Source organism: Hyperolius riggenbachi, chromosome 3 (assembly GCF_040937935.1).
Source record: "Hyperolius riggenbachi isolate aHypRig1 chromosome 3, aHypRig1.pri, whole genome shotgun sequence".
In the NCBI taxonomy this organism is placed as follows: domain Eukaryota; kingdom Metazoa; phylum Chordata; class Amphibia; order Anura; family Hyperoliidae; genus Hyperolius; species Hyperolius riggenbachi.
The window spans coordinates 118,418,061-118,443,586 of record NC_090648.1 but is presented as its reverse complement, the minus strand read 5'-3'; the positions used below and the strand labels follow the sequence as shown (position 1 = coordinate 118,443,586).

General features: G+C 44.6%; 1 protein-coding gene across 5 annotated transcripts in view; it reads right to left on the bottom strand.

Annotated features, from left to right (window-relative positions):
• The window catches only part of LRRTM4 (leucine rich repeat transmembrane neuronal 4), a 1,103,072-nt gene that overhangs the window by 335,740 nt on the left and 741,806 nt on the right, over window positions 1–25,526 (bottom strand). Inside the window, exons 4-6 of one of the 5 annotated variants that reach the window (XM_068274825.1) lie at window positions 14,334–14,366; window positions 7,817–7,915; window positions 6,040–6,237 (exon numbers count right to left, since the gene is read on the bottom strand). The exons of 2 other annotated variants lie outside the window; for them this stretch is intronic. In XM_068274825.1, coding sequence (XP_068130926.1) covers window positions 7,844–7,915; window positions 14,334–14,366 — 105 coding nt within the window. In that variant the 3' untranslated portion in view covers window positions 6,040–6,237; window positions 7,817–7,843. Of the gene's footprint in view, window positions 1–6,039; window positions 6,238–7,816; window positions 7,916–14,333; window positions 14,367–25,526 lie in introns of those variants that run through there. 2 more of the 5 variants (XM_068274826.1, XR_011030226.1) reach the window with 2 other exon arrangements.

The window sequence follows — 25,526 nt, the reverse complement described above, 5'->3', positions numbered from 1 at the left end:
ACATCTTGCATGTGTATACATCAATCAGGGAGTGTAATTAGAGTTCTGCTTCACACTGACGCACCAAACACACTGTGTAACACACCACAAACAGCTGTTTGCGTAGTGACGGCCGTGCTGGACTGGTGCGCACCGTGGCGAGAGTGTAAGCCGTGGCGGTTTTCAAGCTCATATGGTCGCCGGGCTGTGGTAGCTCAATGATAGAACAACAGTGACTGTCCAGCTGATCAAATTTGGTCTGTCCACAATTAAGCAACGACCTTATTATCTTTTTCTATGTAGGTAGGCATAGGTAGGTGTCCCAGTAGTTAGCTAGGCATAGGTAGGAGTCCCAGTATAGGTAGGTAGGCATAGGTAGGAGTCCCAGTATAGGTAGGTAGGCATAGGTAGGTGTCCCAGTAGTTAGCTAGGCATAGGTAGGAGTCCCAGTATAGGTAGGTAGGCATAGGTAGGTGCCTCAGTAGTTAGCTAGACATAGGTAGGAGACCCAGTAGTTAGCTAGGCATAGGTAGGAGTCCCAGTATAGGTAGGTAGGCATAGGTAGGAGCACAGTAGTTAGCTAGACATAGGTAGGAGACCCAGTAGTTAGCTAGGCATAGGTAGGAGTCCCAGTATAGGTAGGTAGGCATAGGTAGGAGTCCCAGTATAGGTAGGTAGGCATAGGTAGGTGCCTCAGTAGTTAGCTAGACATAGGTAGGAGACCCAGTAGTTAGCTAGGCATAGGTAGGATACCCAGTATAGGTAGGTAGGCATAGGTAGGTCCCCTAGTATAGGTAGGTGTCCCCGTATAGGTAAGTAGGTGCCCAGGGCTTAGTGTAGCCTGAATGACTACAATGTGCCTACTGACTGTGATACACAAACAACTAGTCCACTGCGCTCTAACCAGAGAGAACCGTCCAGCACTATTCATATGCACATCCACCAGAGTGCTGCTCCTATCTTACTTTTGGGGAGTAAGTGATAGAACTGTAGAAAACAGAAAATGAAAAAGAGAACAAGGAGCGCTCTCTAGTGCATTACAATTTTTAATATGCCTCTTCTCAAAGCAAAAGAATAAAACGTACAATGTTCACTAAAATCAGCGCATATCACACTATATAGTGTACATCACCGCTCCTTCAGGTGTTAACACCGCCCTGCGCGTCTCCTCACTGTGGCCAATAGTGCGGGGAACCAACAGAATTCCAGCGCCGGCGGGAGTAGGAAAAGCAATGGAGCGGTGGATGAGTGTTGGTGTGGGTTGCGTAGCAACCACAATAGATCTTCCTTCCCCCTTCGCCGCCTCTGAACAGGGTGGTTCTTCACTTTTTTTGACCCAGCGTGGCCGCCGTATTGAAGAGCGGCTGCTGCTGGGATACAGGACGCCTTCTTATACGCGTCCCCTGCGCCATTGCGTCATCTGACGAAGGCGTGGAACGCCGAAACGCGTCATGACGCAATAGGCGCAGGGCAGCTGCCGAGACTCCACCGCTTTTCCTACTCCCGCCAGCGCTGGAATTCTGTTGGTTCCCCGCACTATTGGCCACAGTGAGGAGACGCGCAGGGCGGTGTTAACACCTGAAGGAGCGGTGATGTACACTATATAGTGTGATATGCGCTGATTTTAGTGAACATTGTACGTTTTATTCTTTTGCTTTGAGAAGAGGCATATTAAAAATTGTAATGCACTAGAGAGCGCTCCTTGTTCTCTTTTTCATTTTCTGTTTTCTACTGACTGTGATGCAGAGGGTCAAAGTTGACCCTCATAGTGCATTATGGGGCGAATCGAACTTCCGCAAAAGTTCGCTTGGTCCAGGCGAACGCGAACCCCCAAAGTTCGTCTGGAACCGTTCGCCGGCGAACCGTTCGCTACATATCTAGTGGCGATTTCACAGCCGATTCGATCACTGTGATCGAATCGCCCATACATCGGCGGGACAATTGTTAGGTGTATGGGCCCCTTTAAAGGGAACCTAAACTGAGAAGGATATGGATTTTTCCTTTTAAAATAATACCAGTTGCCATACTCTCCTGCTGATCCTGTGTCTCTAATACTTTTAGCCACAGTCCCTCAACAAGCTTGTAGATCAGGTGCTCTGACTGAAGTCAGACTGGATTAGCTGCATGCTTGTTTCAGGTGTGTGATTCAGCCACTACTGCAGCCAAAGAGATCAGCAGGGCTGCCAGACAGGTTCCCTTTAAGGAAGGGCAGGGAAGCGGCGCGGACAATGGGATCGGCAGGGGGGGGTTGGCATTGCTGGGGTTGAGTAAATCCGTCCGGCAGATTGCCTGCTGGTCGGGCGTCGGGGGTTGTCAGGTGCCGTACACACGCCTGATTGTCGGCTGAGGTGGTCGTTATTGGACGCCTCAGCTGACTTAAGTCCAGTGTGTGTACGCGGCTTGTAGGAATTAGATTGTGAGCTCCTCTGAAGGACAGTTAAGGGACAAGACTATATATTGCGGAAGATGTTAGGGTTATATAAATAATAATAATAATAAGTCATAATATTTTCAGTAGCAGGATGGAAGCAAAAAAATATTCTACCTACCTATAGATGAAACGTAGCAGCCACATAACCACTGGTAACCACTAGCGCAACATTAGCAGATGACACAGCCGAATCATCTACAAGGCCACCTAGGAGGATGCCTAGGGCCTGTTGTGTGCCCTAAACCTAGTAAGCTACTGTAAGGCTTCTTGCACACCAAGACGTTGCATTAGGTGGCACGTTAAGGTCGCATAACGTGCACCTAACACAACGTATGGTGCTGCAAGAGCCGACGGTAGAGTGAGCCGCGTTAGGCGGCTCGAGTCCTATAATGTCTCCCAGAGTGGCGCTGATTGGCCAGCGGGACCACGTGATGCGGAGCGAGACACTCCGCATCACGTGGTCCCGCCGGCCAATCAGCTGCCGCCAGTGCAGTGAATATTAAGTAGCCATGTGCGCGGCTACTGTAGCTGGCTCTCCCCGCCTCCTCTCCGCCCCCCACTGCGCATGTGCAAACAGTCTAACGCGGCTATAGCCGCTCCAACGCCGTAGCATGCTGCACTTTGCACCGAACGTGCAGCATTACATGTAACGCAACGTGGGCTGTGTGAACAGCCCACTTGTGTTACATTGCTGTGCGTTGGGGGAGCGTTACAGGCGCACTAACGTGCGCCTGTAACGTCTTGGTGTGTAAGCAGCCTTAATGATGGAGTAGTCAAGAAATGGTCAGTATCTCTTATTTATTATACTTATTTGTATGTGTTTCCATGTGTTTTACATTTAAAAAATGTCTGCGCTAGTGTTTTTTAAAAATGTTATAAATTGCACATGTGATTGTTATTTAATGCCCAAACAAAAAAAAATATGCAGGATATTCTTCAACTCTTTCAGCTGGGCTGCTATTGATTACACGGACACTGTATTTGTAATCCAGGATATACTGTATAGTCACTAAATCCAGTTTGACTGAAGAATGGTAACCAACGGCTGATTGGCTGGGAATACTGAACCCCAGGATGGTATATTTAGATCGCTGCCTAGAATTGTGCATTACCAGTGTGTACATGTCAGCAATCCTCCGGCTGCAAGTACGTCTCACATACACCCCATACCCATCTGAGACAATCTCATTCACACAGTTCATTGGATCGCAGTGTGGCTCCTGTCCCTGCAGGCGCTGGAAGTGTTAAATACAACACAATGATAAATGCTGCGCTGTTCTCTGAGCCCCTTGATTTATTTAAAGTAAATGTAAGAGAGTGGAGGAAGTCATTCTGAGCCACAGCGGGGGGAGGTTTTATGCCGAACAATACCTGAGAAGGAACTGCACCTCTCGCAGAGACTGCTCCGCTAATGGCTTTGATAGCTGCAAAGATGAAACAAAAATAAAGCTATATATTTACATTTCCACCGTGGCATCTATAGGCGGGGAGGTTGTATGGGATCTGGGATCTGGCCTGCTCTGCAGAGAACCACAATGGGAGCCGTGATCACCTTGCTTTGCTGCTATGGAAGCAAGCCGCAGTATATAATGTACGATTCCGCAGCCTGCTCTGACTGACAGCCCAATAACAGAACATCTAAGCCTCGTACATTTCCCAGCAGTTATTGCCATCAATCTAATTGAGTGAGGGATGGAAGGGAAATGTGCCGGGATTGCGTGTCAAGTGTCTGTTCAGTCTATAAGAACAATGCCTTCCTGTAGAGCATAGGCGACAAATAGGAAGGGGTCTCTGGGGTTCTTGGAGTCCATCCCAGCACAACACTAATCAATGCAATGGGGTGGGGTTGTGAAGATGAGCTGTATGAGATCTACAGAGCTCCCAACAGTCTCTTTTTCGGAAGGACAGTTCCTCTTTGGGAACCAAATCCCTACAATGGCCAGCGGGAGCGCAACAGTGTTGTATTGCTCCAGCGGTTTGTTTGTGGTTTAGCTGGTGCCCAGGGCAGATCATGCACACCTAAAAAGAGCAGGGAGAATAGTTTCTTATTACAGATGGGGCAGGGTGATGTGAGGTACACATGGCTTTTTTAAACACATTGAGGAGGTGTTGGGAAAGGTTAAATATTTCAGCATACACTGAACAGATCATCTGACCTAGCCCACCTTCTCCAGAACTGTTGAACAATAGGTGCAGTGCTTGCCACAGAGAGCTAATCTCTCTCAGCAGTGGGAGGAGGTGGGCTAGGTCAGGTGACCTGTTCTGTGCTGAGGAAGGAACACCCACTGTGCTGCTAATAAGGAGCTACCGGATGCTGTGTGACTGTTACTTACAATCCATATACTGCAAAAGCTACAACAATGTCCACCCCTAATTAATGTCAATGCATGTTTACCATTAAAGGGAACCTTAACTGAGAGGGATATTTCCTTTTAAACAAGTTGCTTGGCACTCCTGATGATCTCTTTTGCTACAGTAATGGCTGAATCACACACCAGAAAAAGCATGCAGCTAATCCAGTCTGACTTCAGTCAGAGCACCTGCAGAGTCCCCAACCGTCCCATTTTCATCAGGACGGTCCTGATTTGGGGGGCCCCTCCCGCCATCCGGCACTGCCCCCCCTTCTGTCCTGGCCACTGGGCAAGGGGGAAAGAAAAAACTGATTGAGGCACCAGCCATGGGGATGCCGTATGCTATGCGGGATGGGTGGCCGCTATTTCTCCCTCCCTCCCTCCCAATGGGCTGTCATTATCTTACCATTGCCTCTTACCGGGATCTGGCTCTTCTAGGCTTCCTGCTTCCTGTAACGTCACAGAAAGCAGGAAGCCAAGAAGACCAGATGAGATCCCGGTACGGAGAGGCAATGGTAAGATTAATGACAGCCCGCTCTGCCGCGCATTTAACTCTGCAGGCAGGGGGGACACTGGGGGGTACATTAGGAGGGAGGGAGGGAGAAATAGTGGTCACCCATCCCGCATAGCATACGGCATCCCCAGGGCTGGTGCCTCGATCAGTTTCTTCTCTCCCCTCCTCCCCACCCACGGGCACCCTCACTCTGCACCCTACCCCCTTTTGGGAGTAATATTAGTAATATTAAATAAAAAGATTTCTTTAAAAATAAAATGGTGGGCGTGACTAGGGGGCGTGGTTAGGGGGCGTGGCCTAAGTGTCCCGTTTTCAGAAATTAAAATGTTGGGAGGTATGCACCTGATCTGCATGCTTGTTGAGGGGCTGTGACTAAAAGTATTAGAGACACAGGATCAGCAGGAGAGTCAGGCAACTGGTATTATTTTTAAAGGAAAATCCATATACTTCATAGTTTAGGTTCCCTTTGAATATGTAAAAAGGGAGGCTGAAGTAAGTCTTTAAAAATATATATTGAATGACTTACACTTTTAGCAATCAAATAAACATAAATGTGCAAAAGCCATAAAGTAATTTGGGAAGAAGAAGGCTCTAAAATCACTTGTGTGTAGTTATGGTCATCTTTATTCTATTTTTCCTCTGTGCACACACATTGCCTTCTTTCCGTCATCTTTTGCTCTTTATAAATAAGGTGACATATTACAGGTGAAATGTCTATATTGAGATGCAGGCAGATTTAAAAAGATCTATTTTTATTTCTAGGAATATTTTCATTAATCAGCCACAAGCCAGCATGCAACTGATATATGTCAGGTTCTGCGGGGATAATGAGGTCACAACACCGCCAGGGTCAAAGGTGACAAGACTGCAGAAAGTAGCGGCAGCCCTTGTATAGCGAAGTCCCTTCTTCCTCTCTGGAATTACCGTATATAGTCATTCTTTTATATCTTTCTGACTTTAGCCTTTAGTCACAATAAAAGGGAAAAAAAAGAAAACATTGTAAGTAACAGCGGTGATTTCTACCTTCACACGATTGTTGTTCTGAGGTCTTCCTGCTTCCAGGATTTACTAATCTGCTATACGCGGTATAGTTGCTTGCCTGTCCTTTCTCTACACATCACCGCTGTGTACAGCCAACAACTAGTTTACCAGCATTACCCCTGGTTAGAAGACAAGCATGAAGAATCTCCTTCCTGCCAGAGCCATGCTGAACATGACTACCTCTCTTTACCAAATGTTCTCAGCTATAAAGTAATCGAAGAGACATTTGTCAGCATGATTATCTTCAAGACAATAGCAATCTGTATATGAAAGCACCAGAGAGGGCTAGAGCAGGCCGTTCACTGGGCAATATGCGAGTTAAAGAGACACTGAAGCGAAAAAAAAAATATGATATAATGAATTGGTTGTGTACTATGAATAATTACTAGAAGATTAGCAGCAAAAAAAATATTCTCATACTTTTATTTTCAGGTATATAGTGTTTTTTCTAACATTGCATTATTCTATAATATGTGCAGATTACACAACACTCAGCATTCAAAATGATTCTTTCAGAGCAGTCTGTGAACTAATGACCTCTCCTCTGCCAGAGGAAAAGTAAATAGTCCAGGAACAGTTGAGATAATAAAAGTCAGATAACAGCCCTCTCCAGGACTAACTTAGTCAGAGAGCTTAATGGCTTGTTTGCATAGAGATAACAACTGGAGTTTCTCAACTCTTCCTGTACTGGAAACAATTAGACTGATGTATCTGATCTTAATGTTTTATTTCTTAGCTGTACTACACATACAAATCATAATATCATCAATTTTTTTCGCTTCAGTGTCTCTTTAAATGTGAAACTTAGCAATACATACGATATGTAAAAAAAAAATATATATATATATACCGTATACACACACGCAAACACATACATATTTAATAGATATATAAAGACCACAATCATGAAAAAAAATGTAAAATTAAAAATACATGACAACATAAATAAAAAGTAGTTAGTAGAAATCTGACAGAACTGACAGGTTTTGGACTAGCCCATCTCCTCATGGGGGGTTATCAATGTTTTCTTTATTTTGAAAAGCACTTAGTGAACGGCAGATGCTCCGTCCAAATGCCAGAATTGTGTGAAAACAGGAAGGCAGGACAGCCTGCATCTTTGTAAAGATCCTTTTCCTGAAAGATCTTTTGTAAAGAATAAATTAAATAAATACTGAGAATACCACATGAACAGACGGACTGGTCAAAATCCTGTCAACCTCATCAAATTTATACTAACTACTGTAGCTGACTGCAATACAGGAGAGAAGTCATGTATAGCTCATTTTACTCCGGAAGGTACATACGGTACGTGTTATTTGTATGTGTTTTCATGTATTTTAAATTTAACATTGTTTTGCGATAGTGGTTCTTTAAAGATGAACTGTACTGAAAATAACATAGTGAATACAATTGCTTATTTTTTTTTTGCAATAATCATTTGTATATTATTTAGTCAGTGTTTGCCTGTTGTAAAATCACTCCTCGCCCTGATTTACTTACTGAAATTTATCACAGGTGGTGACATGTTTAGTTCTGCCAGGTGATCTGTACGCCATGTTCGCTACTGAGAGTTCTATGCACATATGGAGATATTGCTTGCTGAAAAAAAAAGCAGTCATTTCCCACAATGCAACATGGTTCACAGGCAGCAAACTATCAGGACCAAGGTCACGACATCTCACCGTGGAAGAGTTTCACCACAACATCAGCCACACAAACCCTCCTGATGATCTATACTCTATTCAAGAAAATGTAAAGATTTCTCATGGGAAAAGTGGTATCAGCTACTGATTGGAATGACGTTCAATCCTGGGTTAAAGTTCCTCTTTAAATTATTAAATCTTACTAGTAGGGGTGGTCAGAATTGACAATTTCAACGAAAAATTTGCTTTCTGCCATTGCCGATTACCGCTACAGATTCCGCTTTCCGCTACCGATTTCCGCATCCCGATGCAGATTTCTGCGAAAATCCGCCTACCGCACTTGTAGTACTGATTTCCGAATTCCGATGCGGAAATGCAATTTCCGATCGAAAATTAATCCGAACGAGCATGCCTACTTACTAGCAAATCCTCCCTACAGTATATTAGAAAAAATTCTGACTGGTTGCTTGGGATCACTTAGAGCAGGATTATCCATCAGGCAACCTAGGCAGGTGCTTGAGGCCTATTGGGTGTCAAGGAGCCCACCTGCCACCTTCTCTGACCTCTCTCCACTTCATCTTACCAAAAAGACTGCAAGGGGCCCCCGAATCTACTCCCTTGCCTAGGGCCCCATAACTTCTTAATCCATCTCTGGGATCACTGAACACCTTTATTTTAATGTAAATAAACCTGGCTTTTTTATATTCCTCTATTGAAATGCCTCAGCAATGTGTGTTGTGGAATGCCATTAGCGCTGTCATTTACCCAGTTCCATGGTATATAAAGCGGCACATGCTGAGCTCTCATCCATGATTACAATATGAATAACACTGTAGTAGAATGACTAAGTATTTATTTTTTGGTGTGAGTGTTTGGACAAGGTGAGACCCGCAGCGTAGCAGAGAAATGCGTATAACCTTCTGCAGACTAATGATCTCCTTCTCCCGTATTGTAAAAAGCACTGTGCTGCTGCTGGTGGTGCCGCTGTGTAAAATCTCCCGGCCTGCCCATCTCCCTCACCGGCTGCCGCCTTCCTCTCTACATAACAATGCAGCTTAAAAGCATCGCGCAAAAGCGCCCTATCAAACAGGCCAATTATTAGCGTGCAAAGAGATTTTGAAGTGTCCGAGCAAATAATTAACTAAGGCCTGCTCTTTCCTTTGCAGAACAAGATGGGTGTTAATTAACGTCTTCAGTGGAAGCCACAAACCGGCGTAGCTCTGGGTTTAATGCCGGGAATCAAACGGCGGAAAAAGTCTCCTGTGCTGCCTGGAACATCACAAGTGCCTGTGCGTCGAGACTTTGATCTTTAAGATATTATTAAGGCTTCTAATGATAACCTTTCATGCTTTTGTGCTGAGGGAGCAAAGCTCGGTAATGTTATTTTGGGGGACAAAGACATCTCGCCTTCGTTCTTGCTCATTGCCGTCCGTGTGTAATTAGGCATAATAATTCAAATCTGCTTTATTTCCTCCAGATACTCAGGGAAGGCAATTTTCAAAGTCAAAGGCTAGAAGAATTGAGTTCAAACAAAAAATAAGAAAAAAATAAGCTTGTTACTCTTCAGCAGCATGACGACTACTGAGGGGTGTTTTCTGAACATGGTGTATTAATTGCTCTTGATTGTTTAAAGTTTAATTGTGCCACTTCAAATTAAAAATGACTGAAATACACCTTTAGGGCACTTGACAAACAATACAAGTCTTGTTAAGCTGCAGAGTGGGCAGTAATGCATCCTGACCTGTTCCGATTGGAGCTGCATAGGGATCCAAAACGTCAACTAAAATCGGCAAAGGACCTTGGCCAGTACAGTCATTTTGGGGTCCCCTCTGCCAAGAGTCTAGCAAGTCAGCAAGAGATCAAAACTGTTAGATTATCTTGTCTGGGTGCTGACCAAGTCCATTGTTCTCCCTCCTTACTCCTTCTGCTCCATTGTGTCCCTCTGCCTTTCTCCATAGCAACAGAATGCATTGCTAGCCTGCAGGCTAGCAATGCTTCTGTACAGATCTTGGCCTCAAACTGTCACCCAAGAGATCAAGTCCCGATCTAGCAGCCCAGATGGCCTAGTACAAAGAGCTGTCTACACGGCCTAGTACACCTAGCAGTCCATATGGCATAGTATACCTAGCAGTCCAGATAGCCTACTACACCTAGCAGTCCAGATGTCCTAATACACCTAGCAGTCCAGATGGCCTAGTACATCTGGCAGTCCAGATGGCCTAGTATACCTAGCAGTTCAGATTGTCTAGTATACCTAGCATTCCAGATGGCCTAGTTTACCTAGCAGTCCAGATCGCCTAGTACCCCGAGTATACTTTAGATAGGTAGGTGCCCCAAGTATAGGTTAGATAGGTAGGTGCCCCGAATATAGGTGAGATAGGTAGGTTCCCCAAATATAGGTTAGATCGGTAGGTGCCCCGAGTATAGGTTAAATAGGTAGGTGCCTCCAGTATTGGCACAGCGGCAGGGGAGCCGGTATAGCGTAGTTGTAACTCACCATCCTTCAGCGATCCCCTGTAGCCTCTATCTTCTTCCTGTCCCGGCGTCTGTCACATTGCTAACCCCAGTGAAGACATGCGGTCACGTCATCACATGGAGGTGCTGTTACCAACACGACGGACGCTTGGGAGAGGAAGCAGATAGAGGATGCGGGGCTATGAAACCCCCCCCCCCCCCCCCCCGATGCGCCCCCCTCCTGCTGCTCAGTCCGGCGCCCCAGGTGATTGATTACACTATTTGCACGCCAATAGAAACGGGACTGTGATCTAGTATACATAGCATTCCAGGTAGCCTAGTATAACTAACAGTCCAGATGGCCTAGAATACCCATCAGTCCAGATATACCTAGCGATCCAGATGACCTAGTATACCTGGCAGTCCAGATGGCCTAGTACACCTGGCAGTCCAGATAGACTAGTATACCTAGCAGTCCAGATAGTCTAGTATATCTAATAGTCCAGATGGCCTTGTATACCTAGCAGTCTAGATGGCCTAGTACAGCTAGCAGTTCAGAAGGCCTAGTACTCCAAGAAGTAAATATGACTTAGTATACCTAGCAGTCAAGATGGCCTAGTATACTTAGCAGTCCAGATGGCCTAGTATACTTAGCAGTCCAGATGGTCTAGTATACCTAGCAGTCCAGATAGTCTAGTAGTCTAGATGGCCTAGTACACCTAGCAGTCCAGATGGCCTTTGTAGGCCAAAAAATTGCACAGAGAACCATACCATCATTTTCATTTTCCCAGGCATACTCTGTGCTTTAAAGTGCAGTCCCATTGTGAATGGAAGCAGATATTGCCAGCAATAAAACAGTTTGGGAGAACACAAAGTTTTTAACGAGTATCTCCATTGTGAAGTACCAGACCTCAGCAAACCTCTCCAGAGCACTCAATAGCAGTGCAGCTTCAGAATCTTTCGTGTTTTGTGCATTGCCTCCCCAGTCCGCAGTCCAGCATTCCTGCAGGTTCATATTACTTTATACCACCTCATTACATTTAAACAAAATGAATGACCTAGAATATTGTGTTACTTTACACAAAATTAAAATGAAGCCTCCGTCCTGTATTGTTTTATGGATAAGGAGAAGGTATCATTAAATAATAAAGGATCTTTTATTTGCTGTCAGTTACTTGGAGTTTAGTAGTCAGCATTAACTCTTGATACATAACAAGCAATACTCACCAGGAGCTTGGCGTTATTGTGTGGGTGTTACAGACTTGTTCCGCTGACAGCCTGCGCTAATTTGCTGCAGCCTGAAGTTTCCTTGAAGGGTGAGGCAGATTTCTCATCCTGCGGTATTCCAGTTCTTCAAATGGGATTCTGTCGGCTTATTGCTGACAGCGTTTTTAACATAGACATCTGTTGTTTACTGTTGTGAAGTTCTAATATCAAGCCCTTCCTAAAAGTCCAGGAAAGGATTTAGATGATGATAAAGGTAGTTGTTTGCACATGGAGATGCTTCAATTTAAAATGACTCAGTAGATACCTGCATTAGAAATGCACTGTTATATCCTGAGACAGAAGTGTTTAATAGAGGCTCAGATGCTGTTTCCTTCCCCAGACACATTTTCTTCTGACTTATCCAGACAGGGCTGTTTCTGGACACAGACCATTAACGCAAACTGCCACATCTGTATTAATTCAGTTATGGTATATCTTCTTTTGTAATCATGCTCTTTTTATGTTGCATTTTGGCTGGATCCTGCAGCTGGCCGTCTCTGCCTCCATTTGTGACTATCCCTGAGTTACATATCCCTTCTACAGTCAGGGCCAGTTCAAGGTCCGATGGGGCACCAGGGCAAAGATAACTTGGACACCCCCCCAGCAAACTCAGCCCCCTTGGGCCCCCAAACCAACTGCCACCAACCCCCACCCCCATGTGCTTCCCTGCACAATGCCAGCATCGTACCTTATCTGTACTGGAGGCCAGCGCACTTCTCCTGTCTTCTTACTGCTGTCTCTTGTGACCAGCGCATGTTATAAGTAAGTGTAAGCACATGCGCGGGTCACAAGAGGCAGGTAGCAGGAAGAAGTCCAGGAGCAGGCAGCGTGCTGGCTGCTGGGACAGGTGACATAACAATGCTGCTATTGCGCAGGGCCCCGTGGTGTGCGCAAGTTAAGGAGGAGGTCAGAGGGCCTTCTTGCCTACATTGATGCACTGGCCCTACCTGCAGTCCCACATCCACACTGTTTGTCCTCTTCACTGTCAAGTTCTGCAGAACAGGATACAGGTATTTTACCGCTGCGTCATAGACCGCAGGACAAATCTGGAGAATTTTACCCCAGAATGTTTAAAATCTGGTAACTAAGCGCCCGTCAGTTTCTGCTGCAGGACATCAATTCCTATGTGGCAGGCAGGGAACAGGCAAAGGTCGTCCAGGCGGTAATCTTCAGGATAATCAGATACAGGCAGAAGTTCAAACCAGGCAGCAATACAGCAAAATCAAAATCCAGGCAAAAAGGGTTGGTACAGGCAGCAATCTGAGGATGGTCAGAACACAAGACGAGGTCGGTTTCCAAAGATCAATCTCAGAAGCACAACTAGCAGCAGCTAATGCTGTCATAGGCCTACAGTGCCTTATGGTAAATCCGGCCCTGCAGTACTTGTTCCTTTGCATTGTACCTGAGGTAGATTGAAATAAAAAGTTAGCTTCTTACCTAAGACGAGGGAAGTTTTTGGATCCTCAGAGGCTCCTCACGTCCTCTGTGGCATCTCCAGTTTATTTATTTTTTTTTTTTTTGGGGGGGGGAGGGCACACATGTAGCATGATAGCTGTCTGGTGGGGCTCACTTGGTTGATGTTGATCAAAATCAATATTTGTGTGGCATTGGCGAGCTTTAGATATGTTTGTCCTGGTGATAAAGTTAAGGCTAACTAGTTCAGCAATGATAGGAACCAAATCATCACAAACAAAACTCAGAGACTTTTGAGCAGAGCAAATTGTCCAAATGACTGTGCTACTATTGAAGAAAACGTACCTACAGATGTACTTGGCTAGTTTGCTGGCATGCTTTAATCCTTACTTGCTAGCAAACTGCTCTTATGTGGACAGATCACAGACAAATCATTCCAGCCCCCAGCCTGTGTCTCAGGGCTGTACAGCAAGGGGAGGGGGTAGAGGCAGGAGGAAGAGTAACACCGTATGTGCAATTCCTTTTCTTAGTAGCTAAGTATTGCTGGAAACTAGAGCTTGTATGTTACAGACATCAAGCTTTAAATCAGGATTATTATCCTGATTCAAAACTTCCTTTCTGTAAAATAAAAGCTCTAGTTTATTGGCTAATTAAAAAAAAAAAAGTAAGCTTTCAGCTAGTAAGTCTTCTTCAGACTCTTCAGACTAAGAACAAGTTTGAAAAGCTGCAACAGCCGCATCTCAGCCCCCTGGAGCCTCTAGGCTTGAACCTAGTGTGCCTGTTGCTCAGTACAACCCTGATTCCTTATATAAAAAGTACATACAGTTAAGTCTTTTTGGCTTGGTCTCTTTTATCTGATTTAGAAAAAGAACATGTTCATGTCCTAGAACAGCATAAAGCTCCTCCAGTAGAGTTCCTTACTTCAGAACACAAACGCCCTCTACAGAGATCCTGTGTGTTTGTGTCGCCCCCTGTAGAGCGCAGTGAGATATGACTCTCACACTTTCAGTGGTCCAACTCTAGTGCATAGATGATCTTTCTTCTCATCTCTTTTGAACAGTCAGTATCATCTGTTTTGACCTATCTATGTACTCTCTTGTCATAAATGACGTGCCATTTTTTCAAATGTATTCTGAATCTTTTTACCCAGTGTGAGTTCTGTCTGCCTCGGTTTGCAATAATTTATTTATCACACTGGATTGCCACATCTCATTCTCCTTCCACCTGTCTGATGTACTTACCTGGCCATCAGTGCTGAACTGTATTTCCCATGGCTAGAGAGAGAGAGAGAGAGAGAGAGAGAGAGAGATGGTCCTCTGCAGCTCTGTGACTCTAACGGCTGTATCTGCCTACATAGAGGAGGCCACCCAAACATTGTGCCGCATCTCACAGCATGAAAAGCGCATTCATCTTTATTTCCCTCTACTGATGAGAGATAGGGATGCTCATTTGGATTCCGCGGAAATGCAATTTCCGCATTTCCGATCGGAAATTGCATTTCCGCATCGGAATGCGGAAATCGGTAATACAAGAGTGGTAGGTGGATTTTCGCGGATTTCCGCCGGACATCGATTTTCTCAAAAACTAGAAGGTCTTCTTGAAAACTTTTTTGCATCTTGTTCACAAGATTCAGTTTAATAAACCCTGAAAATGTGGTGTCTCTAGGACTTACAGGGGCTTTGCTATTAACCGCTAAAGTCGGCGGATTTTTACTGTAATGTAAAATGCAGAAAAACCGCATTATCCGATATGTGGTAATTTTAAGCCAATCAGAAGACTCAGAATGAATAAACCAATCAGAGAATGGGAATTTAGGCGGAAATTTCCGCATTCTCTGATCGGCTTATTCATTCTACGTCTTCTGATTGGCGTAAAATGACTGCATATCGGATAATGTGAATTTTCTGCATTTTACATTACAGTAAAAATCTGGCAACTTTAGCGGTTAATAGCAAAGCCCCCTTAAGTCCTAGCAACACCACATTTTCAGAGTTTATTAAACAGAGTCTTGTGAACAAGATATAAAAAAAAGTTTTCAAAAAGACATTATAGTTTTTGAGAAAATCGATGTTAAATTCGGCAGAAATTTTCGCGATTTCCGGCGGAAATCCGCATCGGAATGCGGAAATTGGTAGCGGAAAGCGGAATCGGTCGCAGTAGCAGTAATTGGCAATGGAATGCAGATTTACCGCGGAATCGGAAATTGGCATTTCCGACCATCCCTAGAGCTCTCTCTTACCATACGTACTGCACTCCTTGATAATCTACAGTTATCCCTATATATTCCCCAGGCATTCAGCAAGATTAGCAGTCCTTTTGGGGTTTATGCATTTTTAGGTTGATATTGTAATTGCCGGAAAGGAGAAGATCCTGTCTGTTGAAGCACAGCAGGCCACAACAGCACCTGTTATCGGGGCAGAGGCGTAACTACAGGGGAGCAGTCCATGACACCGTAGGGGGGCCCATAGCCGTAAGTGGCCTCCAATTACGGTAATACATCATTCCCTTTAATAAACGGGTTCATCCTTCAGATCAGGTGTTTTTGCAGCTACACTTGTTACAGGTTTGAAGATTATAATGTCCATACTTGTTTTATGACCCCTGCAAGGTGGCCACCAGACTATAAGGGTCACCAGGGTTACACAAGGGAATGGGTGTGACCACTGGGGGGCCCCATCAAAGTCTTGCTAGGGGAGGGGGCATGATGTGTAGTTATGTCACTGTCTGGGATGCTGCTCTGTGGGCCTATACTGGAAGGAGTGTAAAAAGTTGGGGGCCCCGCATGGCCCTGGGCTCCCCTGTGGATGCAGGGGCTGTTCCCCCAGCAGCTACCCCTCTGCATGAAATTCCAAAGCTGCACTAGAGGCTCAGCTGTAATAACAATGTCAGCCGCGGGAATCCATAAAAGTAAGATATATTAACCGTGGTTTGTAAAACATTTCTTAGGAGTCATCTCACAGGGACAGCATACAGCAATTTTACGGCTATTTATGCCGGCCGGAGCACCACCCTTTAAACCATTAGCATCACATACCTTGCAGATTAGGTATGTGCTGCTATGGTAATGCGTGTTTCCATAGCAACATGAGCGTTACCTGGGGATGTTGCTATGGTAATGTGCATTATGCTGGTTGTTACCATAACAACGCATACATTATCCTGGAATGCAAGTACCACTATAAGGTCAACGGGTGGTGCTCCCCTGGCCTTAGTATTGGTAAAATTGCTTTACACTGCCTGCGCATGCTAGCTTGCGAGTCAGGGCTCATATTTTTTTCCCTTACTATATTAAACCTTTTAAAGAGGAGCTGTTAGCCATACTATCTCAGGAAAAAAAAACCCAAAAATAAGTAGATAAATACTTGCTCTACTTACATAACATAAGTATTGCACTGTCCACGTTAAGATTCCTGTGAATTTTATAAAGGAAAAGTAGATAATCCTATTCTAGACAGTTTCCATATTTACTGTGGCTATTTTGAAGCCAGTCGTGATGTAATAACCACCCCTAGTCTCCTCAAGTGCATTGTTTCAGCCTGAGAAATTTTGGCCAATCAGAGAGGAACAGAGGTGTGGGAGGGGAAGACAGGAGGGAAAGAGGCTTCCGCCAATCAGGCTGCATTAGTTAAGTCTGAGGGGAAGTAGAGAAGCAAAAAAAGACAACCCAGCCTGCCCTGCAACTTCTCTTTTGTGTACCAAATTTTCTGTGTACCAAATAAGAGTCGTGTAAACTGGGGAATGATAATTTATCAACAAGAAAAGTAATAGTGATTTTAACTTTTGGATTGCCTGATTAACATCCTTATTACTTGTTTACCAGATAAAAATAAAGAATTGATTTTTGATTTTATGCCCGACAGTTACTCTTTAAGCACATGAAAAACAAAAAAGTAAGGTAAGAGGCATATTAAAGGACACCTGAAGTCAGGGGGATATGGAGGCTGCCATATTTATTGCCCTTTAACCAGCCGGGCGGTATGGAGGAGCTCAGCTCGTCCATTACCGCCGGAGGCTGCCACTCAGGCCCTGCTGGGCCGATTTGCATGGAATAAAAAGCAGCACACGCAGCCAGCACTTTGCCAGCCACGTGTGCTACCTGATCGCCGCCGCAGCGCGGCGATCCGCCGCGTGCAGCGGCGAAAGAGGGTCCCCCCAGCCGCCTGAGCCCAGTGTAGCCGGAACAAACAGTTCCGGCCAGCGCTAAGGGCTGGATCGGAGGCGGCTGACGTCAGGACGCCATGGCGACGAGGTAAGCGAAACAAGGAAGGCTGCTCATTGCAGCCTTCCTTGTTACTTCTGGTCGCCGGAGGCGATCAGAAGAACCCATCCAGAGCGCCCTCTAGTAGGCTTTCATGCAGCCAACTTTCAGTTGGCTGCATGAAATCGTTTTTTTTTAATTAAAAAAAAAACCCTCCCGCAGCCGCCCTGGCGATCTTAATAGAACGCCAGGGTGGTTAAACAATGCACATTGCCTGGCAGTCCTGCTGATCCTCTGCCTCTATACATTTAGCCACAGACCCAGAAAAACTGAAAGAAGGAGTCTAAGCGGAGAAGGAGTCCCTCCACATGTTGGTTCTGAGGAGTCATTCGGGATCCTCTGCTGTATGATGTCAACAGAAAGGCTCAGCACTCAGACTTCAGCTGACATTTGCAGTGTTTAGGGTATATTTTATTTCACTGGTATAAATGTAGAATTCTGTTGGCTGGCGACATAACAAGTTCTATCTGTGGGAGTCGCTGAAGAGCCTGTACTGTCAAATGAAATGCAGATATCCCCCTACTTACAAACACTTAAGCTACAGACGTCTCATACTTATAAACAAAGTTGTTCTCCTGTACAAAATGTTCTATGCTTTTTTTTTTTTTTTATTACTTATTTCTCTTGTCACTTGTTACAGCATTGCATGAACTGTTTAAAAGTTGTTTACAGCACATTAGAAACAACAAAAAAACATTTTGTATATGCTATATCTCAATTCAGATTTGCCCAAAAGTAAATCATTTATCCTCAATCTGTGCAATGCATGCTGGACTTACAAACAAAATGGACTTACAAACTTGGAAAGGATCCTGTTTTATAAGTTGGGGCTGCCTTCAGAGGAAAGTCAAATGAGGACACGGGAGCTTGCACTTTACTTCTTCATACCTCCCAGCATTTTGAGATAAGAAAGAGGGACACTTAGGCCACACCCATAGCCACGCCCTAACACATCCCTAGTCATACATACCATAAAGATTTAATAGGAAAAACATGTTGTTTTATAATTAAAACTACACTGGTCCTTTGTATCCCAGCTCATTGTCCGTCATATTAACGTTTGAAAATATTACCGTAAATACTGTATATGAATTTAAGGGACATAAATAACATTTAGAGTATATTAAAGATAGTTTTTCAGTAGAAAAATACATGTATTTACATATTTCTGTACATGAGTCCTGAAAGAGGGACACACGAGGAAGAAAGAGGGACAGAGGGTCTGGGTTCCCAAAGAAGGAATGTCCCTCCAAAAGAGGGACAGTTTGGAGTTATGATTTTTTTTTTACTGAGGAGAACCTCTGTAAAACAATTAATCTGCAGAAGTGTAGATTTTTTTCATGCAAGAAATCACGTGTATTAACACTTGGGATAACGGCTATAGTAACAAACTATAAAGTCTTGTGTCAGTAATGGCAACAGCAATCAATGGCTTTCCACGCTGGCAGGTTCTCACTGCCTTACTAGTGACAGGAGCTATCCGGGATGGTTCAATCAGCAACCACATCTGTGTCAGAGCTGTCCTGAGGGTGATCACCTGCTATTCTAGGCTGGTGCATCATCCCACCATTCAAAGCTGTGCTGCATAGGGCAGGGTGCCAGTTATCTTGTTTATGCTACAAACTCCTACCATGCAGCAAAACTCTGATGCTCCCAACTGCTTACCAGGCAACTATGAGTGCCCCTTTCCTAGGGTGACCAGACTTCCTCCATAAGAAGGACATGTCTTCTTTTTCAGCATGGTTTCCACCGTCCTGCAGGCATCCCAAAAATGTGTTAAAATGTCCTCCTTTGGCTGTTTTTGACTAATTACATATGATATACTGAAATTGAACAGCCCGTGACTATTCTCGATTTATTTGCATGACATTAAATTACGTTATCACATTATCAATAAAATTACAACTTCAAGTAGTGGCGGTGGCAACACGGTTTCATATTCTAGTTTCGCCCGAGTCTCGACTGGGCAACTGACAGTGGATGATTGTCTAACCATTTAACGGCAAGTCGCGCATTCCCGCCGCCACTCCGCACATGTACGCACCGCTACCGCCGCTGTTTCCATCAGGATTCCCTGTTCAGCGATTGGGGTCCTCTATCCAGTCGCAATGCCTGGAAGGAATGGATGTGACCATGAACAGCGGCCGCGTCCATTCACAAAAACAGGAAACAGTCACAGTTAGTAAAATGTTAAAAAAAAGTGAACTCTTCCTATAACAGGAAAGTGTTCACTAGCGCCATCTTGTGGCCAAAAAGTAAAATTACACATACAGGCACATACAAGCATACACAATATGAAAAAATTAATAACTGACAGTTCCAAAGCCCCCCCCCCCCCTTTAAAAAAAAAACACTTGTAAAAAAAAATCAGTTTAAAGAGACACTGAAGCGAAAAAAAATATATGATATAATGAATTGGTTGTGTACTATGAATAATTACTAGAAGATTAGCAGCAAAGAAAATATTCTCATATTTTTATTTTCAGGTATATAGTGTTTTTTCTAACATTGCATCATTCTATAATATGTGCAGATTACACAACACTCAGCATTCAAAATGATTCTTTCAGAGCAGTCTGTGAACTAATGACCTCTCCTCTGGCAGATAAAAAGTAAACAGTCGAGATAATAAAAGTCAGAAGACAGCCCTCTCCACGACTTTTGAAAGTCGTAGAAATGAATGGCTTTTTTGCATAGAGATAACAACTGGAGTTTCTTAACTCTTCCTGTACTGGAAACAATTACACTGATGTATCTGATCTTAATGTTTTATTTCTTAGCTGTACTACACATACAAATCATAATATCATAATTTTTTTTTTCGCTTCAGTGTCTCTTTAAGAAAAATACATAAATAGTTGCCTTAGGGACTAAGCTTTTTTAATCTATACTTTATGAGGGAAAATTACTTTTACTTTACTACATGGGGCTTGGAATTATGGACCGGACAAAAAACAAAACAAAACAGTAAAATAACACCTATACTTCCAAATAATATATTGTCGCCATACATTGTGATAGGGACATAATTTAAACAGTTTAATAATCGGGACAACTGGGCAAATAAAATGTGTTGGTTTTATCCACAGGTTAATGTTTAATTTTAAAACTATAATGGACGAAAACTGAGAAATAATGATTTTTTTCCATTATTTTCTTATTTTTCCGTTAAAACACATTTAGAATAAAAAAAAATCTTAGCAAAATGTACTACCCACAGAAAGCCTAATTTGTGGCCAAAAAAAACGAGGTATAGATAATTTTGTTGTGATAAGTAGTAATAAAGTTATTAGGGAATAAAAGGAAGGAGCACTGACAGGTGAAAATTGCTCTGGTCCGTTAGGGTAAAACCCCTTGGGGGCGACTGGCTAAACAAGTAATAACTAGGGATGGCAATGCACAGGAGAACCCGTGGAGAAGCATTTCATTATACATCCATCTCAATGGCTTACTATATATGTGAAGTCTGTTTATAGTACAGTAGTATAGCTAATATAGGTCACTTTGATTGCTATTCATGGGTGTAACTGTAAGGGAGCATCTCCTGCAATACCAGGGGGCCCAAAGTAGGCAGGGGCCCTCAACTACTAACCTTCACTCTCTGAGTCCATCATCCAGGTCAGGTGTTTTGTGGCTACACTTGTTATAGGTATAAAGATCATGATGGCTACAATCGTAAAGTGTAAAGGATGATGGCCACCCTTGAAAGAAGACTGTAAGGGCCACGAGCGGAGGTAAGAGAAGGGGTGTGAATATTGAGGCGGGGCTCTATTAATGTTTTGCTGGGGAGCCACATGATATGTAGTGACACCACTGTCCCTATACAACCTAGATATAAATGGAGTGAATGAGGTTATACACTATGCTAGAAAAAGAGGGAGTGGGGTACCTAGAACCAAGACCCAATGGGGTTCTCTAACTTATGCCTTTGAGAAGGAGATTGCCTTATTACATATGAGAAGCCTGTTTCATAGTATAGTTAAAGTGGGATAAGACTCTGACATAACATTTAATAAAAATGTGTTTTCCTACTTTTTGTTAGCCAATCAGTTACCATAGTTGCTTTTGTGTCCCCATAGTACAGTTTATCAGCTCTGAAAGCTGCCATTTCGTTTTATTGCATAGCTGCTGCATTTATATATTAAAATCTATCTAGAGATAATTTCTCATCTCTCTCTACTTCTCAGCTCACTGCAGTTCAGTTTCAGCACACAGCTGGCTGAATACTAAATGTATCTGACAAAGACATGTAAACAAAGGATAATGTTATCACATCATTGGATGTCGGATCAGTGAATAATTGCGGACAGCGCCTACGCATAAAAATGGCCCGGCATTAAAAAGATACGCTTATCGCTATTTATCGTTAGTACTGCAGAATAATGGCGCACAGGGAAAAAAAGAAGAAAAACGGCACACAGTAACGTTGTTTATCAATAGCGCCGTTCATATGCCAAACAGCAGACGTTATTTAACCTCCTTAGCGGTAACCCCGTGTATGACATGGGGTAAGCCGCCGGAGGGTGCCGCTCAGGCCCTGCTGGGCCGATTTACATAATTTTTTTTTGCTGGACGCAGCTAGCACTTTGCTAGCTGCGCCAGCACACCGATCGCCGCCGCCCCGTGCCCGATCGCCGCTATCCATTGCAGCGCACCCCCCCCAGACCCCGTGCGCTGCCTGGCCAATCAATGCCAGGCAGCGCCGAGGGGTGGATCGGGACTCCCAATGACGTCACGACGTCATCCCGCCCCGTCATTCTTTGAAAGGGATTTCCTGATCGGAGATCACCGAAGGCGATTGAAGCGGGCGGGGGGATGCCGCTGAGCAGCGGCTATCATGTAGCGAGCCCTGGGCTTGCTACATGAAAAAAAAAAAACTGCTGCGCTGCCTCCTGGCGGAATTTTTTATACCGCCAGGAGGGTTAACTGCAAAATGGTGAATGGATTTAATGTAACACTGTCAAGGTTAGGGTTAGGCACCACCAGGGGAGATTTAGGGTTAGGCACCACCAGGGGAGATTTAGGGTTAGGCACCACCGGGGGGTCTTAGGGTTAGGCACCACCAGGGGGGTCTTAGGGTTAGGCACCACCAGGGAGGTCTTAGGGTTAGGCACCACCAGGGGGGTCTTAGGGTTAGGCACCACCAGGGAGGTCTTAGGGTTAGGCACCACCAGGGGAGATTAAGGGTTAGGCACCACCAGAGAGGTCTTAGGGTTAGGCACCACCAGGGGAGATGTAGGGTTAGGCACCACCAGGGAGGTCTTAGGGTTAGGCACCACCAGGGGGTGGTTAGGGCCCGGTTAGGCACCACCACGGGGGTCTAGGGGTTAGGGATAGGTACAGAGAGGGTTCTGTGTGAGAGTAGGGTTAGGTATACCTTTTCTATCACCCCTTTTTAAAACGATAAATAATGATAGAATGTTAAAGCGATTGAAGCGGGCGGGGGGATGCCGCTGAGCAGCGGCTATCATGTAGCGAGCCCTGGGCTTGCTACATGAAAAAAAAAAAAACTGCTGCGCTGCCTCCTGGCGGAATTTTTTATACCGCCAGGAGGGTTAACTGCAAAATGGTGAATGGATTTAATGTAACACTGTCAAGGTTAGGGTTAGGCACCACCAGGGGAGATTTAGGGTTAGGCACCACCAGGGGAGATTTAGGGTTAGGCACCACCGGGGGGTCTTAGGGTTAGGCACCACCAGGGGGGTCTTAGGGTTAGGCACCACCAGGGAGGTCTTAGGGTTAGGCACCACCAGGGGGGTCTTAGGGTTAGGCACCACCAGGGAGGTCTTAGGGTTAGGCACCACCAGGGGAGATTAAGGGTTAGGCACCACCAGAGAGGTCTTAGGGTTAGGCACCACCAGGGGAGATGTAGGGTTAGGCACCACCAGGGAGGTCTTAGGGTTAGGCACCACCAGGGGGTGGTTAGGGCCCGGTTAGGCACCACCACGGGGGTCTAGGGGTTAGGGATAGGTACAGAGAGGGTTCTGTGTGAGAGTAGGGTTAGGTATACCTTTTCTATCACCCCTTTTTAAAACGATAAATAATGATAGAATGTTAAAGCTAATTTTCAATAAAATAAACAGAGATATATAACGATAAGGCTTTAACGTTAAATAGCGATAAGCAACAAATGGATTAGCGGCAACACCGTGCGCCATTATTCGCAGGCGCCATTTTCAGATGAATCCCTTTGGATGTGTCCAGAAGCTGCAAATGAGCTTTCCACTGAAGAAAAAAGTCCTGTTTAACTGTTTAAATGCTGTTCTGTTACAATTTTTTAGTGGTAGTGGATTTTATGCTGTAAATAATATTTTAGAGTAAAGAAGAAATGCTGAGTTTCATACCACTTTAAAGCGGTTTAATACCCTGACATAATATTCAATAAAAACATGTTTTCTTACTTTTTATATGCCATACGGTTATCATATTTGCATTCAAGGCCGGTTCTAGTACCAATGGGGCCCCTGGACAAAATTAACAGAGGGGCCCCAAAAGACACCCCCCCAAAAAAGTGACAGTAGGGGCCCATTGTTGCAGCCAAAATCCTACCCCCCGGCCCATAAGCCAGTTGCTAACCCCCGCCCCATAACCTCCTAACTTAACTGTGCTCCCTGAAGCCCTACAGAGTCTTTGGTAGAGTAGCGTCTCACCTGTGCTGGCTGGCACACTCCTCTGTCTGTGGCTCTGCCCCGCACTTCCATCTTCATCCTCGCAGGGGCACCTTTCGCCCGTGACCCAGCGCATGTTATTATGTAATAACATGCCACAGGTCACAGAGAAGATGCAGCTATCGGTGGATGAAGATGGGAGTGCCACACTGACAGAGGAGTGCACCTGCCAGTACAGGTGAGACACTGCTCTACCAAAGACCCTGCAGGTCCCCAGGGAGCACAGTTGGGGGGGACACCGTGGGGGCCCCTACAGGCTCTGGGGCCCAGGGGCAATTGCCCCCTTTGCCTCTATGGTAGCGCCGGCCCTGTTTGAATTTGTGCATAAGTATTAATATTAGTTTAGAAATTACAAGTTCCCAAAAGTACAGTTTTTTGCTTTGTAAGCTGACTTTGCATTTTATTAATAACTGGTTTTATTCATTTTGTATTGAAGGCAGACATGCTTTGACTCTCTGTCTGTGTCGAGCTGCTTCTCCACCATTAGAGAATGTGTCATATTCCTCACTTGATACATTTAAGTAAACAAAAGATAACATAATCTACAACTTTGGATGCGTCCACATTTCACTACACTGAACTTTCAGGCTCTGTGTATAACCCTTCGAATGATGGACTAGTAAAAAAAAAATGCTAGTTGCATTTAATATGCTGTAAATAATGTTTTAGAGCAAATTAGATTTTTTAGAGCAGGGTTATATTCCGCTTTAACATAGGACACTTTAATCAATATGCAATCTAGATCTAGATCAGGGATGTCAAACTCAAATACAAAGTGGGCCAAAATTGTACACTGAGACCTAGTCGCGGGCCAACTTCAATGTCTACTGGCCACCTTCCTCCCTTATAAAGTTCCCAGGTGGCCCCCTCCTTCCCCTATACAGTCCCCTAGTGTTTAGTGCTTTCCCCTTCTCTCCCCAATATGGTTTCCCAAGTGTTCTAGGGCTTCACCTCCAATATAGCTTCCCTGGTGGTCTAGAGTGGGCCAAATACAATGCAAAAGTGGGGGAACCACTTGAGGAACAAATTTAATGGCTCTGAGGGCCAGATTTGGCCTGCAGGCCAGAGTTTGACATGTATGATTTAGATGGTGGGAATGAGTTTATACACTGTACTAGGAAAGGAAGAATGGGATAACTAGAACCAAGATCCAATGGGGTTCTTTGCTTTATACATCTGAGAAGGAGACTGGGATTGACTGCCATCTGAAAGGGAGGTGTATGGAATCTGGCATGGCGTAATAATAATGTATACTGTGTACAAGGCACATAGCCATGCTTTTCAAGTGTTTCTCAATCTACAGTATCTAAGTATCCATCTATCTAATCCCTCTCTCTATCCATTTGCCTGTGCATCTGTTCCCGTCTCAGTGCTTTGTACAATGTGTGCCTGAGGATGTAAGCTGAACTTGCATTGAGAACTTGTGCCCGGCGCATCTCAGTGCTTCATGGTACCACTTCCTGTTTCCAGGACGTACGCCAAGGTGGAAGATCCAGATAGCTGGAAGA